The following is a 13,101-nucleotide window of genomic DNA, read 5'->3' as shown; positions in this document are numbered from 1 at the left end:
CATGATCTGAGATTTTCCTTAACCTCTATTAACCTTATCTGACCAGATATTAAATGAAAGAACCTCGAGATTTCATTTAACCATCTTTTTCAAGATTTTCTCAGCTTTCTCAAGTACTTTTCATTTGGAATATCGGTTGGGAACAGTTTTAGTTTTTGAGGGTTTCCCTGATCCTTGCAATTTCCAAAAAAGAAATCTTTAAAATTTTGGGATATATGTAACCAGATACAAAATGAAAGAACCTTGGGATTTCATTTTAACCAGGCTTTAGGAAATTTTGTCAGCTTTCTGTAGCAATTTGAATCTTGAAATTCGGTTAAGAACAGCCTTAATTAGAGCTTATTTCCTGAATCTTTGTAATTCAAAGCTATGACGAACCTTTGGAAGTTAGGATATATCTAACCCATTTAACCAAACATAGAACAAAAGAACCTTGGGATTTCATTGTAACCAGGCTTGAGGAAATTTTGTCAGCTTCCTAAACCATTTTGAATTTTGAAATTCGGTTAGGAACAGCCTTGATTAGGGTTGCTGTCCTGGATCTTTGATATATCTGACCAAGCAGTAAATGAAAGAACCTTAAAATTTAATATTAATCACGTTCTAGTAAATTTTATAAGCTTTCTCAATAATTATAAATTTTGTTAATAAATTAAGAATAGCCTTAACTATTGCGTTTTTTCGAATCCTTGCAATTCAGGGATAGCACAAGTCGTTTAAATTTAGAGACTTAAGATTTCAATTTAACCACTTTCTATTATATTTTTTCAGCTTTCTTACGCACTTAAAGTTTTCAAAATCGGATAAAAACGGTCTTATCAATTGAGTTTTTCCCGGATCCTTCCAATTTATTTAATAAGCTAGCCTTTTTCTTGGTAAATACTAAATAAGAGAACCTCAAGATATTTTTTTAATCATGCTTAAACTGAGAAAAAAAGAGGCTACGATTACCTTTTTTTCGTCATAACTTTAACACTTTTTGGGTGTAAAAATATATCAACATTTTTTAATGTTAATTTTACACGTTTTAAGGGTAAAATAAACATGAAGAAGGGTAATATTTACACCGTTTTCGGATCAATACAGCAGGGTAAAATTAACATTTCGGGAATGTTATTTTGACTTTTTCGGATTTCTCTCAGTGTAAGGAAATTTTATCAGCTTTCCTAAACTTTTAAGTGGTAGAGCACTCGCTCTATGATGCAAGTGTCCCGGGTTCGAATCCTGTTTAGGTCACCAGGAATTTTTCTGGCGTTAAAGGTGTTCGGATTGCATCCAGTGAGCTTCATTGCACTTGATTCCACGGGCATAGGACTGACAACCTCATCCCGTACAAGAAAAAATAATAATGTATGTCTAGAAATCCCTTTGCGGGAAGGCCTTGTTCCTTCATGGAATGTTGTGCCAGCATTATTATTATTATTATTCCTGAACATTTTAAATTCTGAAATTCGGATTGGAACGTTCTTAACTTTTGAGATTTTCGAAACACTTCCAATCTTGCTCTATGATGTAATGTATGATCTGTAATGTGAATAAGGGATCCTTGAAACCAATTAAGATCCAAGTTTTTAAGTTTCTAAGTTTTTCTGTTAATATTTCTCTTCTATTCTTTGTTTGTGAATACATATTTTAGATTTTTTTTGTACTCTTGTGATAAGTCAATGAATGGTTAAGTATATTCCCAGTGTCGTTGTCATGTTTGCCGATGAGACACACAACTGGTGAATCCCCTTCGCATTATGTTTTCACTGATTCTGCATGAGAATCTGAAAAATTTTTCGTGCATACAGAGGAGATCTTGTTTTCAACATCATTACCATTTTTCTGAAAGACTTATCGTTAAATTGGAAAGATTTTTGAGGCGTTTGTGGCGTTCGAAAAACCACCAAATGACTTTGAAATTATTCAATTGCCTATTTGTTCGATTTGTCTTTCAAAATAAAAGGTGCATTTCAGGCTTTATAAGTGACCACTTGATCGGCAAATAAGACCAATTTGGTGGTAAACATCAAGACTTGGAGACTTGATTGCATTTGGTTTCGGTCTTTGTGGAGAGGTGTTTTTTTTTCTGGGATTTAATTAAATGCTCAAAATTAATTAATCATTCAGGAACTTGTGCAGGAAATTGCGAGATGATTAAGAGAAGAATGATACACATAGATAAACAATCTCCAAACGGAATTCTGGTGACTCTCTGTCCAACAATTCTGGGGGCTTTAAAATTTTCTGCCAATGTCCGAAGCGAATTAGTCAGAAGCCGGTTTCAAGTTCCGGTGATTATAAATAAAGCACCTTCAAGACATTTTGTCAATTTGTGACACAACACATTGTTCTTTAAATTCTCAAATTCGATAAATTTATTCTCAAAATAAAAAAAAGGAACGAATGGATAAGTGAAAAGCAATTAATGCACAATTAAGTGTTTATTTATCCAAAAAATGTCATTACATTATTTTATCAATTCCCAAAGTTGTAATTTAACTATTTTACACACTGCATCGCCAATTTTTTTGTGATATCGGAATTATCATTATTCAATTTTTTTTTATTGAAAAAAAAAATTTAGGGATACGCACACACTTAATTATAACAAAGAGTAACATCTTCAATTTCTCTACTCAATCAGCTTCTTGGCTTTAAAGTACCTCCTCAAGTAGAGGACTTGCCATGTGGCCAGACCCAGGAGACAACACATACTAAAAATACTGAAAAACAATACACGACTATTGGTAGATTCATTAGTATCTCTCATCTCTTCTTCTCTCTTCCTCATGATGGCAAAATCTTGGACTATTGAGTCCGACAGGTCCTCAAGACGTTTCATATCGATCTCCAGGGGCTTCAACTTTGCCGCCTCACCGTACTATAAAACATTTTTACAAAAAAAAATGTAAATATTACTCAAAATTCGGGAATCTTTAAAGCGTACTTGGAAGGCTTGAATTAGTACTAGGAAGTAAACAAAACTCTCAAACTTAATTTTTAGTGCAAAACAACTCAAACAATTTGTCTTTTATATTTACCAGAAAAAACTGGTACCCATAAAAAGAAATAAGAAAGCAAATGCATTTAAATAAAATATTTTATGAATAGGTTTTTTTTCTAAATATTCGAAAAATAAGATAAGATCAAGGGGTACACATTTATTTAATCCAGGATATAAATATTGATTTGAAATTATATCAAAACAAATAGATAGATTCTGCCTAAATTATTGAAATATTGGGATATATCCGTCTGGATAAAGCTAGAGCAATTTGAATCAATTATAATTATTACAAACGGTTGAATACAAACTTAACTATGAAGATTTTCGTACACCTTTGTAACAGGGCAAAATCAATTTTGAAAAGTAATTTTTGGGATGTATCCGTCCGGATAGTAACTGAAAGAACCTTAGATAATTATTTTAAGTATTGCATAGGGAATTTTCTCAGCTTTTTGAAGCACTAAAAATTATTAAAATCGATTAAATACAGCCTTGACTGTGAAGATTTTTGCAAACCCTTGCAACATGGCAAAAGAAATTTTGAAAAGCAATTTTTGGGATATATGCTTCCGGATAGTAACTGAAAGAACCCTAGATAATTATTTTAAGCAGTGTATAGGGAATTTTCTCAACTTTTTGAAAAACTAAAATTATTAAAATTCATCAAATACAGCCTTGACTGTAAAGATTTTTGCAAACCCTTGCAACATGACAAAAGAAATTTTGAAAAGCAGTTTTTGGGATATGTGCTTCCGGATAATAACTGAAAGAATATCAGATAGTTATTTTAATCAGTGTATAGGGAATATCCCCAACTTTTTGAAGCACTAAAAATTATTGAAATCGATCAAATACAGCCTTGACTGTGAAGATTTTTGCAAACCCTTGCAACATGGCAAGAGAAATTTTGCAAAGCAATTTTAGGATACATCCGTCCGGATAGTAATTGAAAGAAACCTAGATAATTATTTTAAGCAGTCTATAAGGAATTTTCCCAACATTTTGGAGCACTAAAAATTATTAAAATCGATTAAATACAGCCTTGACTGTAAAGATTTTTGCAAACGCTTGCAACGTGTCTAAAGAAATTTTGAAAAGCAATTTTTGGGATATACGCTTTCGGATAGTAACTGAAAGAACCTTAGATAATTATTTTAATCAGTGTATAGGGAATTTTCCTAACTTTTTGAAGCACTCAAAATTATTAAAATCGATAAAATACTGCCTAGACTGTGAAGATTTTAGCAAACCCTTGCAACATGACAAAAGAAATTCTGAAAAGTAATTTTTCGGATATATGCTTCCGGATAGTAATTGAAAGAGTCTTAGATAATTATTTTAAGTATTGCATGGGGAATTTTCCCAGGTTTTTGGAGCCCTAAAAATTATTAAAATCGATTAAATACAGCTTAGACTGTGAAGATTTTTGCAAACCCTTGCAACATGGCAAAAGAAATTTTGTAAAGCAATTTTTGGGATACATTCGTTTAGTTAGTAATTAAAAGAACATCAGATATTTATTTTAACCAGTGAAAGGAAATTTTCTTAGCTTTTTGAAGCAACCAAAATCATTAAAAACGGTTGAATACAACCTTAACAATGAAGATTTTCGTAAACACTTTCAATGTTACAAAAGAAATTTGGAAAAACAATTTTTGAGATATATTTGTCCGGATAGTAACCAAGAGAACCTCAGGTAATTATTTTAACCAGTGTATAGGAAATTTTCTCGACTTTTTTTTTGGAGCAAAGAAAATGGTTAAAAACGGTTAAGCACAACCTTAACTGTGAAGGTTTTTGTAAACCCTTGTAATAGCAAAGGAAATTTTCAAAAACGATTTGAATACAATATACCGAAATCTTCTTGTTCAAATCTTATAAAATTATTTTAATAATCAACTAAGGATATTCTTAAGCTTATTTAGACACTTGGAATTTTAGATATTTGTTGGACACAGTCTTAACTTAAAAGGTTCTTACTCAAAGATTCATTTGAACCGTAAAGATTTTCTTTCAGTTTTGGGATATATCAAGCCGGATTCTTAATGAAAGAATTTAAAAATTTTAATATAACTGTTTTATAGGAAATTTCATAAGCTTTCAAAATTGATTAAAAATTTCAAAATCGGTTCATTGGATTCTTAACTGTGAAGGTTTTCGTAAACTCTTGCGTAAGGAATATATTTAAATTAAACTGAATTATACTATTTTATTAATTTCTTCTTACTTCTTCTCTTTTTTTAACATGAAATGCTTAAAATCGTATGCGGACAAGAACTTTTCGTTTTTAGAATATGTACCCCTTGAATAACATTGCATTCTTGGTATAAAAGATTTAAAAACTTACCCCTTCGTAGTTCTTAGTCTCTATTCCCTTCTTGATGGAGAGTAACACGTCATGAGTTACTCCACGTTGATCTATTTACGAAAAGATAACCATGAGACCAATAACATTTTTTATGTGAATAATAAATTATGAACTTACGTGGTGGTACTTTTGATATGAAGCAAATCTCAAAGGTTTCGTGGTGCTCCGATGAGAATGTAAACTTTCCCTTTGAAATTTGTTCTTTTTGTGACAAAATATGGCCCTTTGCGTCCTTTACCTGAAAAATAAAAATATTATTATTTGAGATTGGGATTCCTTGTAACAGATTTCAGGATGAACTTACTATATAATCCACTTTCTGACCCGGCAAGTCCAATACCTCGTAGTCTCCCATAATGAGTTGCTTGGGCTGCATCTCATCCCGGAGGCATTTCTGTGTATTGGGCAGGAGATTGAACATTATCCCTTGCACACTGAGTACACAGATGCACAGGATCAGCAATTTTGATGATATATACCGCATTTTATCCTCGATTTTTTAACTTTGCTTACACTACCAGTCGAATCTTCTCCATGGAAATTGACGTTTCGAAAGATGAGGTGGCTGTCCAATGACACCTGAAGTATGAGAAGTTCTCCTATTCGACTCCAGAGTAAATATGAAATGAAATTCTTCTTCTTATTACATACCCTATAACCAAAGGGAACGGAAAATCCATTGGATTTCCACTAGTGGTATTTTTTGCAAAATCCGCGGATTTTGAATGAAACGAGAAACATGATCTTACTATAAGTAATCTCTATTAAAAAACAATAATAATCATAATCATGGGCCTAATTTTCTAGTCAGTTAGCAGAAATTTGAGGTTATGTTTGGTTAAACTTCGAAAATTTAAGCTATATCCCAACTGACCAGGTGTTAACAGTTGGTAACCAGCTGTTAACAACTCTGTTAACAGAGTTGTTAGGTTGCCTAACAAATTCATCTGACTTTTTGTTCCAAAATGAGACACTTTTGCGTTCATGGTGGACACTAGTGGAACTAATAGCTAAATTTTTAGCTGTCGCTGTTAACATTCTGTTACCAGAGTTGTTACCATTCTGTTAACACCAGTGTTACTTCTGTGTTAACAAGAGTTTTTCAAAATCGTTTTTTACTTTTTTAAATAATAAAACATTTTTTTTAATTAAATTACATTTTATTTCATATAAAAAAAATAAAGAAAATCACAATATATTAAAAATACCGAATGAGGCAGGAATTGTTGCACTTATTCTCAAGCTGTCTGGTGCTGTCTTGTCTCTTGCCTCCTTGCCTCTTGTCTCTTGCCTTTGGGATGATCTGTCGGAATTTTCTCCGTGCTAGACTTTCCCAAATCCGCTTTCAGGCCCACAGGTTCATGTGATTCATCCTCAGGATCATGTAAGAAAAAATAAAAAAAATGATAAGTCTAATTTTTGGTTTTAAGCAGAAATGTCGGAACGGAAGTTGAAGATCCTGAAGAAAGTATGCCAATAAGTGATGTAAAAAACACATTTTAGGAATTTGAGCAGATCTCTGGCCACAATGACGATCAACAAAGTATAAAAATTCCGAAGTCCGCGTACTCGTGTAACTTCTGGAAAATTGTCTATTTTTTGGAAGAAATTTCCAGCCGAAGGTGGAAAATCGTAAAAAATATTATTCCAATGAGGGTTGTGGATTAGACATCCAATTTATTCTAGTCGATTTTTGGTCAGCGTGATAAGAACAAATGTGCAACTTCCGGAATGCGGACACTTGCATGATTTCTTGAAAATTTTCTCGTTTTGGATAGAAATTTTTAGCCGGAAGTGGAAAGTCGTCGAAAGGGTATACCAGTGAAGACCTTGGATGGGAAATCCAAGTGATTTAGGATGAATTTTTGCAAGCAGAATGCGAAAAATATATCAAAATTAACAAGCTCGCGCATTCACACAATTCCTGGAAAATTTTCTATTTTCGAGTGGAATTCTCTGACCGGAAGTGGAAAAATAGGTAGAAGGTACATCAGTGAGGGCTATTTATGATGCATCTAAAGGATTCTGGTCAATTTCAGGTCAGCAAGACGAAAAAACACGTTAAAATCTGGGAGGTTGCGCATTTGCATTATTTGTGGAAAATTTTCTATTTTTGGATAGAAATCTCTGGCCGGAAGTGGAAAATCGTGTAGAGGGTATATCAGTGAGGAGAATGGAAAAGAATTCTGGCCAATTAGGGGCAAGCAGGACGTGAAAAATACGTTAAAATCTGGGAGGTCGCGCACTTGCATAATTTGTGGGAAATTTTCTATTTTTGGGCGAAAATATCTGGCCGGAAGTGGAAAATCGGTTTGGAAGTTCATCAATGAGGGCTACGAATGCGATATTTAAGGGATTCTGGCCGATCTCAGACCAGCAGGACGTGGAAAATCGGAAAATCTTAAAAAACCACGAATCTACGCAATTTCAGGCACTTCAGAGAGTATTTCTTGAGGAAAATAAAGAAAAAACTTGCACACTGATTTAAACTTACCTTGAGAAGAAAATTTTTCCACTGAGACACCACAAGAAACTAAATTTAATACATTTTCCGCGGTGGAAAATGTCCAGCTGTCATCCTCAAGAAAACGCGTTTTAATTTCGAAATTCGCCGCTATGCTACTCGTGTGCTGTACCTTAAAAACTTGCCAGCGTTGGTAACAATTTTAGGCCAACTCAATGCTACTTTCCACTGGCCCAAAACTGTTACCAGCGCTGTTAACATTCTGGTACCCAGAGCTGTTGGTTGTTAACTTTGGTCAGTTGGGATAGTACAAATCTTGAGATATCGTACCTTAAATGCAAAAACTTAACAAGTTTAACTGAATATAAAATATTTAAAAAAAATAACAAGATTCAAACCACGAATACGTAATTTTAGGTTATGCATAATATAACCTAAAATTACAAACTAATCAAAAAAATTAAATGTCAGAGAGACAAATAAAACATTCGGTTATGCTTTCTGTGAGGAGACCTAGAAGAATTTACAAATTTTCAAACACTAAAGATATTTATATTAAACAAAATAGAAATTTGATATCTAACCACAAACATGACAATTCTTTACCTTAGAAAATTTTTCAATTAGGTTTATTTCTCTCAATCCAAAAAATATCAAATAAAACTCAAAATGTAAGAAATTCTATCTAAGAAACATCTAAGAAAAAGACAAAGAAATTCTAAGATTTTGAGGTTATATAACATAACCTGAAATTTTAAACTAACCTCTTCAGTTCAAAGTTTCTTAAGGGATGGACGTCCCTTGATATCCGAACAGTCCTCTCTTAACTCTTTCCGGACCACAACATATCCAGCGAACGAATTTCAGTAAAACTCACTTTATTGTAACTCTTAGTGGTCAAATATGATACTTTTACAGAGAAAGAATTTTTTCCTCCTCTGGGAAATTGGAAAACTCAAGGGTAGTCTCGTCCCCAAAAGAACGCAAAGGATACAAACTTCAATTTTCCAAAAGCCAATAATATCAATTTTGTGAATTATTTTTGCGTGTGAAATGACTCCTTTACAATGTTGATCACTAAAACAAGAAGAATTATTGACCAGTATCTTGTGGGATGTCCAGGAAGTGGTAAAAAAGACACCCAACTCCTGCTTGTAAACAGATTCCTCATAATATTTTACACATAACACTTTAAAACACATTTCTTTCAACACGATGTTATTGTAGACACATTAAGCTTTCTCAAAAGCATAAAGGACAATCAGAATTCACCAAAATCAGGAAGAATAGGAAAAACTTCCTTGAAAGCAATCTCCCTCGCTGCCAAATGTAAAAATTATCTGCCATATTGGCAAAAATGTCGCTCCCGCTTGGAATTTTCTTACAAGGTTGGTGTCAAAAAGCAAATGGCGGGCATTGGCGGGATAACCTTACATTTGACTTCTAGATTTTTGCGGATCAGAGTACCCATAAAGTTTGAACAAGTTTTTTGAAAATTTAAGAAAAAATTGTTTTTCGAATTTATGTAATCTGTAATTGTTAGTTATCATACTTATTGGCCCCGAGAGGTTTTTCCTTATTCGGGTCTAGAAATTAAAAAAAAACACAATATCTGCAACGAAGCAGAAAACCGAAAATTCACGATTTTTGACCAAAAATATCTTACCTCAGGAGTTAATTAGGATCCTGCAAAAAATATCCTAGATTTGGACATCCTTATAGTTTGTACTTATCCACAAGAATCGGATTTTTATCGATTCTAAATAGGCCAAAAAAATTCTTTTTTTCCATGGGTACCCAGAGTCCCAAAGGAGACGAAAGAGTTAACCAATTAACCCATTCAGTCAATGTACCAGAAATACTTGAGATAGAATGTTCATATTTTGGGTTTAGTTTCCTACAGATTAATAAATGAATTTTTTGAAAAGAAAAAAAAATTCATTAGCAGCTGCCAAACACACGTCTTAACGGTCACTGAATTTAAATTCTGTGCATTAATTCATTACAAACTCAACTGCTTTAGATAGAGTACCTATCCAAGAAAACAAATTGGCAACTACAATTCAAATCAGGAAAGAGGAAAGAGGCCAATTTTAACAAATTCGACGGGATGTCGCATTTTTCGTCCGCCATTTTGAGCAAAAATTTTGCATGACCTTCTACGAAGCGAAAAAAGAACAACAAAATGCATTTCTATCTCTGTCGGACTATTTTTCTCAAGTATTTGAAGAACTAAAGTTACTTAAAATCCATTCCCGGCAGCAATTCTGTTAAAAGTTGCCCAGGAATAAATCATCTAAAATCACTCAATTTGCGTATGATGTATAATACCATGGTAAGGAATGGGTTAAGAGAATGAGGGGACGGCTGTCAGCATATTTTTTTTTAGTGGAATTTCATAAGAAAAATAGTAGATAATCCATGGATACTTCCACTCAATAAACTTGTAGATACGTTCGTTATAGGGCTATATTTTTCAAAAAATTTATTTCAGGGAATATAATAGAAAAATATCTTATACAAAACTGATACTCCAACATCTTACTTAGAAAAATGATCTTCTAATAATTTTTTCTTCCATATGTGTTAGTTAATCACAATGAGTTCAGAAGTGGAATGTGATACTAAATCTGGGAAAAAAAAGTTAATGGCTATCTTTTATAAATAATAAAAAGGATTTAGGGCGCAAATTATGGATGCTATATCGCAATGTTTTAGAGATAAATTATTGTTATAGTTCCATTTTATATAAATGCTGGAAGAGATATAATCCTGTTTTCGAGAGAGCCTAGATGATATTCAGTAGGAATGCCGGGATGAATCCTAAATGATTCACTTTTGGGTCAATCTTTTAGTTGTCCTGAACAGCTACAGGGACTACAGGGGATGTATCGGATTCTGGAGCTGAAGAATTAGTTCCATTTCCATTTGTCATCAAAGTCTGTAATTCACTAGTGAATTTGTCTCCAAATCCGGGATCAATTTCGGCTACTTTCTCGCTAAGTTTCTCTTTGATATTTTGAGGCCATTTGCTAGACCACTCACGGAAGAGCTTTACCTAGTTTTTTTTTTTAAATATTTAAAAAAAAAATGAAATGCCTTTCTATTAGAACTTTCACTAGAATTATTACCCGACACTGGAACAGACTCATGGGTTTGTCATTGCACGATGCCTCTGCCATTCCGCCCACAAGACCATTGACGTAGGGTTCTGGGGAGAGGCATTCAAGGAGGATGGGCAGAAAATCCTGTCGCTGTAGTTCACTCCACTCATTAAACCACTGAACTATATAATTCAATTCTCCGTCCATCGTTAGGATATTCCCAGACATTCTCCAGAGATCTAGAAAATTTAGCCCTTATCTGACACGCACTTTTGTTGACGTTTCACAATTTTTCTTTTAGCGGCTGCTAAACTAAACCCAATCTTAATCCCAATTCCCAATAAAAACTAGTGGAAACATATGAATGCAATTATAACGGATTAATTATGAATAAAATCTACGTGACAAAAAATCGCATAAATTTTAACATTCCTCCCCACTATCGCGAGATTTTTATGTTCTGAAAATTTATTGTTGACATAGAGTTGCAGCGATTGACCGAATGCGCTGGCATTCAACTTCGGAAACATATTGACATGGAGCTTACTAGTCGATTTTAATCCGTAATTTCATAATTCAATGCTTTGCTGGGATATCTACTCAACAGATTCTTCCAACACGGGATATACGACAACATGATTGAATTGCAACAAATATATCCTGATATGATTAATAATAATGCACAATTTACATCTAAGCGTATAATTCATGCGAGCAACAGATATTCCTGAGGTACAATTGGTGCAAACCGAGCACGGAGCTCATTCATCAGTTCTGGCTAGTCCACACAATTATTTAGGTTACTCTTTGATGTTCGAGAGCGACAAATTGCTGAAAGAGTTTGCTCTTCACGCTATTATCTCGCTCCTTGGAAATTACAAGGGGCCAACTAATTTTTGGCCATTTTTCAGGAGACAGCATGAAAGATTCAAATTTGTGGAAATAAGTAAGGGAAATGTACCAGCGATCGTTAATGTACCTCGGATCGGAAGGTTGTCCCGCATATCGGAACCCCAAAATAAAATGTATTTTTGAAAGTTATTCGCTGTATTTTAGCAATAATTTTTAGCTAAATGCATTATGTTGGTTCATATTAATCAATAGAACCAATTTTCTCATCGAGATTCTAACAAAATTGTCACTATTTACCTTATTTATTGAATCGCTGTATCAGAGTCTTAGCCAGAAATCTGCCAATCATAATTTTCTTAAAATTTTACACGAGAATTTGTCTGACAGAATATGAGGGATTATGACTGATTAAAATGATTTACAAATTTGTGTTAATTATATAATGAATACTCAGTGATTCTAATTTCACTATAAATGCACTTTTTTATTTGTCTCGACAAGAAATAATGAAAATAAATTATTTTTTGTGACCAAAAGTTTTGTTCCTTATATTCCTCGGATCGACACACTTCTTTTCGTGGAAAATTGTGCTCATTACTTATGGCCACATTAAGGACATATTTGTTCACAGTTTCTTTTCTTTTTGACTATGTAAGTTAAAATTTTAACTGTAATTTCTTTAAAGTACCTCCTTTCGATATATCATTGTGAATGTATTAGGAAATTCCCTTAAACCTCAGATAAATATGATTTTTCCAAAAATGTAAAATTCATAACTTGTGGCCACTTTTACGAACTTATGGCCGCTCGTGGAATGACTTGTGGCCACAATGCAAAATGATGCAAAATAAACTTAGAAATAAAATATTTTAAATGCAAAAGAAAACAAAAAGATTTCAGGTAATTTCATAAATTTTTATTATTTTTTTCTTAAGTTTTTATAGTTTTTATTCATGATTGTAGCATTGCACTATTAATTTCTTCTCATCCTTCTATTCACTGAGACCCGCAATCCGTTTTTCATAATGAAAAATGCATATTTGACTGCATGAAAAACCCACCTCAAAATTCCCTCAGTCTCCTTTTGTAAGGACATTGCGAAAGCCTTCGTGGTCTGATATTTCTTCCGGATCCTTCCCGGAGATTTTATTAAGGAGAGTTGTGAGAGGAATGTGATACACCTGAAATACTTGTCGCGGCCATTACATTATCAATGCCTCTTAATGCCTGTGAGATGAATATTGAGGCTCTTTTTAGTTTTTTATATTTTTTTACTGGTATCATTGTCCTAAAAGAGTGAAAAAGAAAAGTTAGGTTATCT

General features: G+C 33.2%; 2 protein-coding genes across 2 annotated transcripts; both read right to left on the bottom strand.

The window, feature by feature from the left end:
• Positions 1-2,411: 2,411 nt before the first annotated feature.
• Positions 2,412-5,953, bottom strand: LOC129799848 (transmembrane emp24 domain-containing protein bai). Its single transcript, XM_055844092.1, has 4 exons — positions 5,665-5,953; positions 5,478-5,598; positions 5,340-5,410; positions 2,412-2,866 (listed from the first exon to the last, which is right to left on the bottom strand). Exons 1-4 carry the CDS (start codon positions 5,842-5,844, stop codon positions 2,618-2,620), a joined length of 621 nt encoding a protein of 206 aa, XP_055700067.1. The 5' UTR covers positions 5,845-5,953; the 3' UTR covers positions 2,412-2,617.
• Positions 5,954-10,275: 4,322 nt separating this feature from the next.
• On the bottom strand, positions 10,276-11,451 carry LOC129799847 (uncharacterized protein C14orf119). The gene is made up of 2 exons (XM_055844091.1): positions 10,956-11,451; positions 10,276-10,882 (listed from the first exon to the last, which is right to left on the bottom strand). The coding sequence occupies exons 1-2, from the start codon at positions 11,154-11,156 to the stop codon at positions 10,676-10,678; spliced, it is 408 nt and encodes a 135-aa protein (XP_055700066.1). The 5' UTR covers positions 11,157-11,451; the 3' UTR covers positions 10,276-10,675.
• Positions 11,452-13,101: the final 1,650 nt, after the last annotated feature.

The sequence above is a fragment of the Phlebotomus papatasi genome, chromosome 1 (assembly GCF_024763615.1).
Source record: "Phlebotomus papatasi isolate M1 chromosome 1, Ppap_2.1, whole genome shotgun sequence".
Classification (NCBI taxonomy): domain Eukaryota; kingdom Metazoa; phylum Arthropoda; class Insecta; order Diptera; family Psychodidae; genus Phlebotomus; species Phlebotomus papatasi.
The sequence above is the reverse complement of the archived record's forward strand: the minus strand, read 5'-3'. Positions and strand labels throughout refer to the sequence as shown.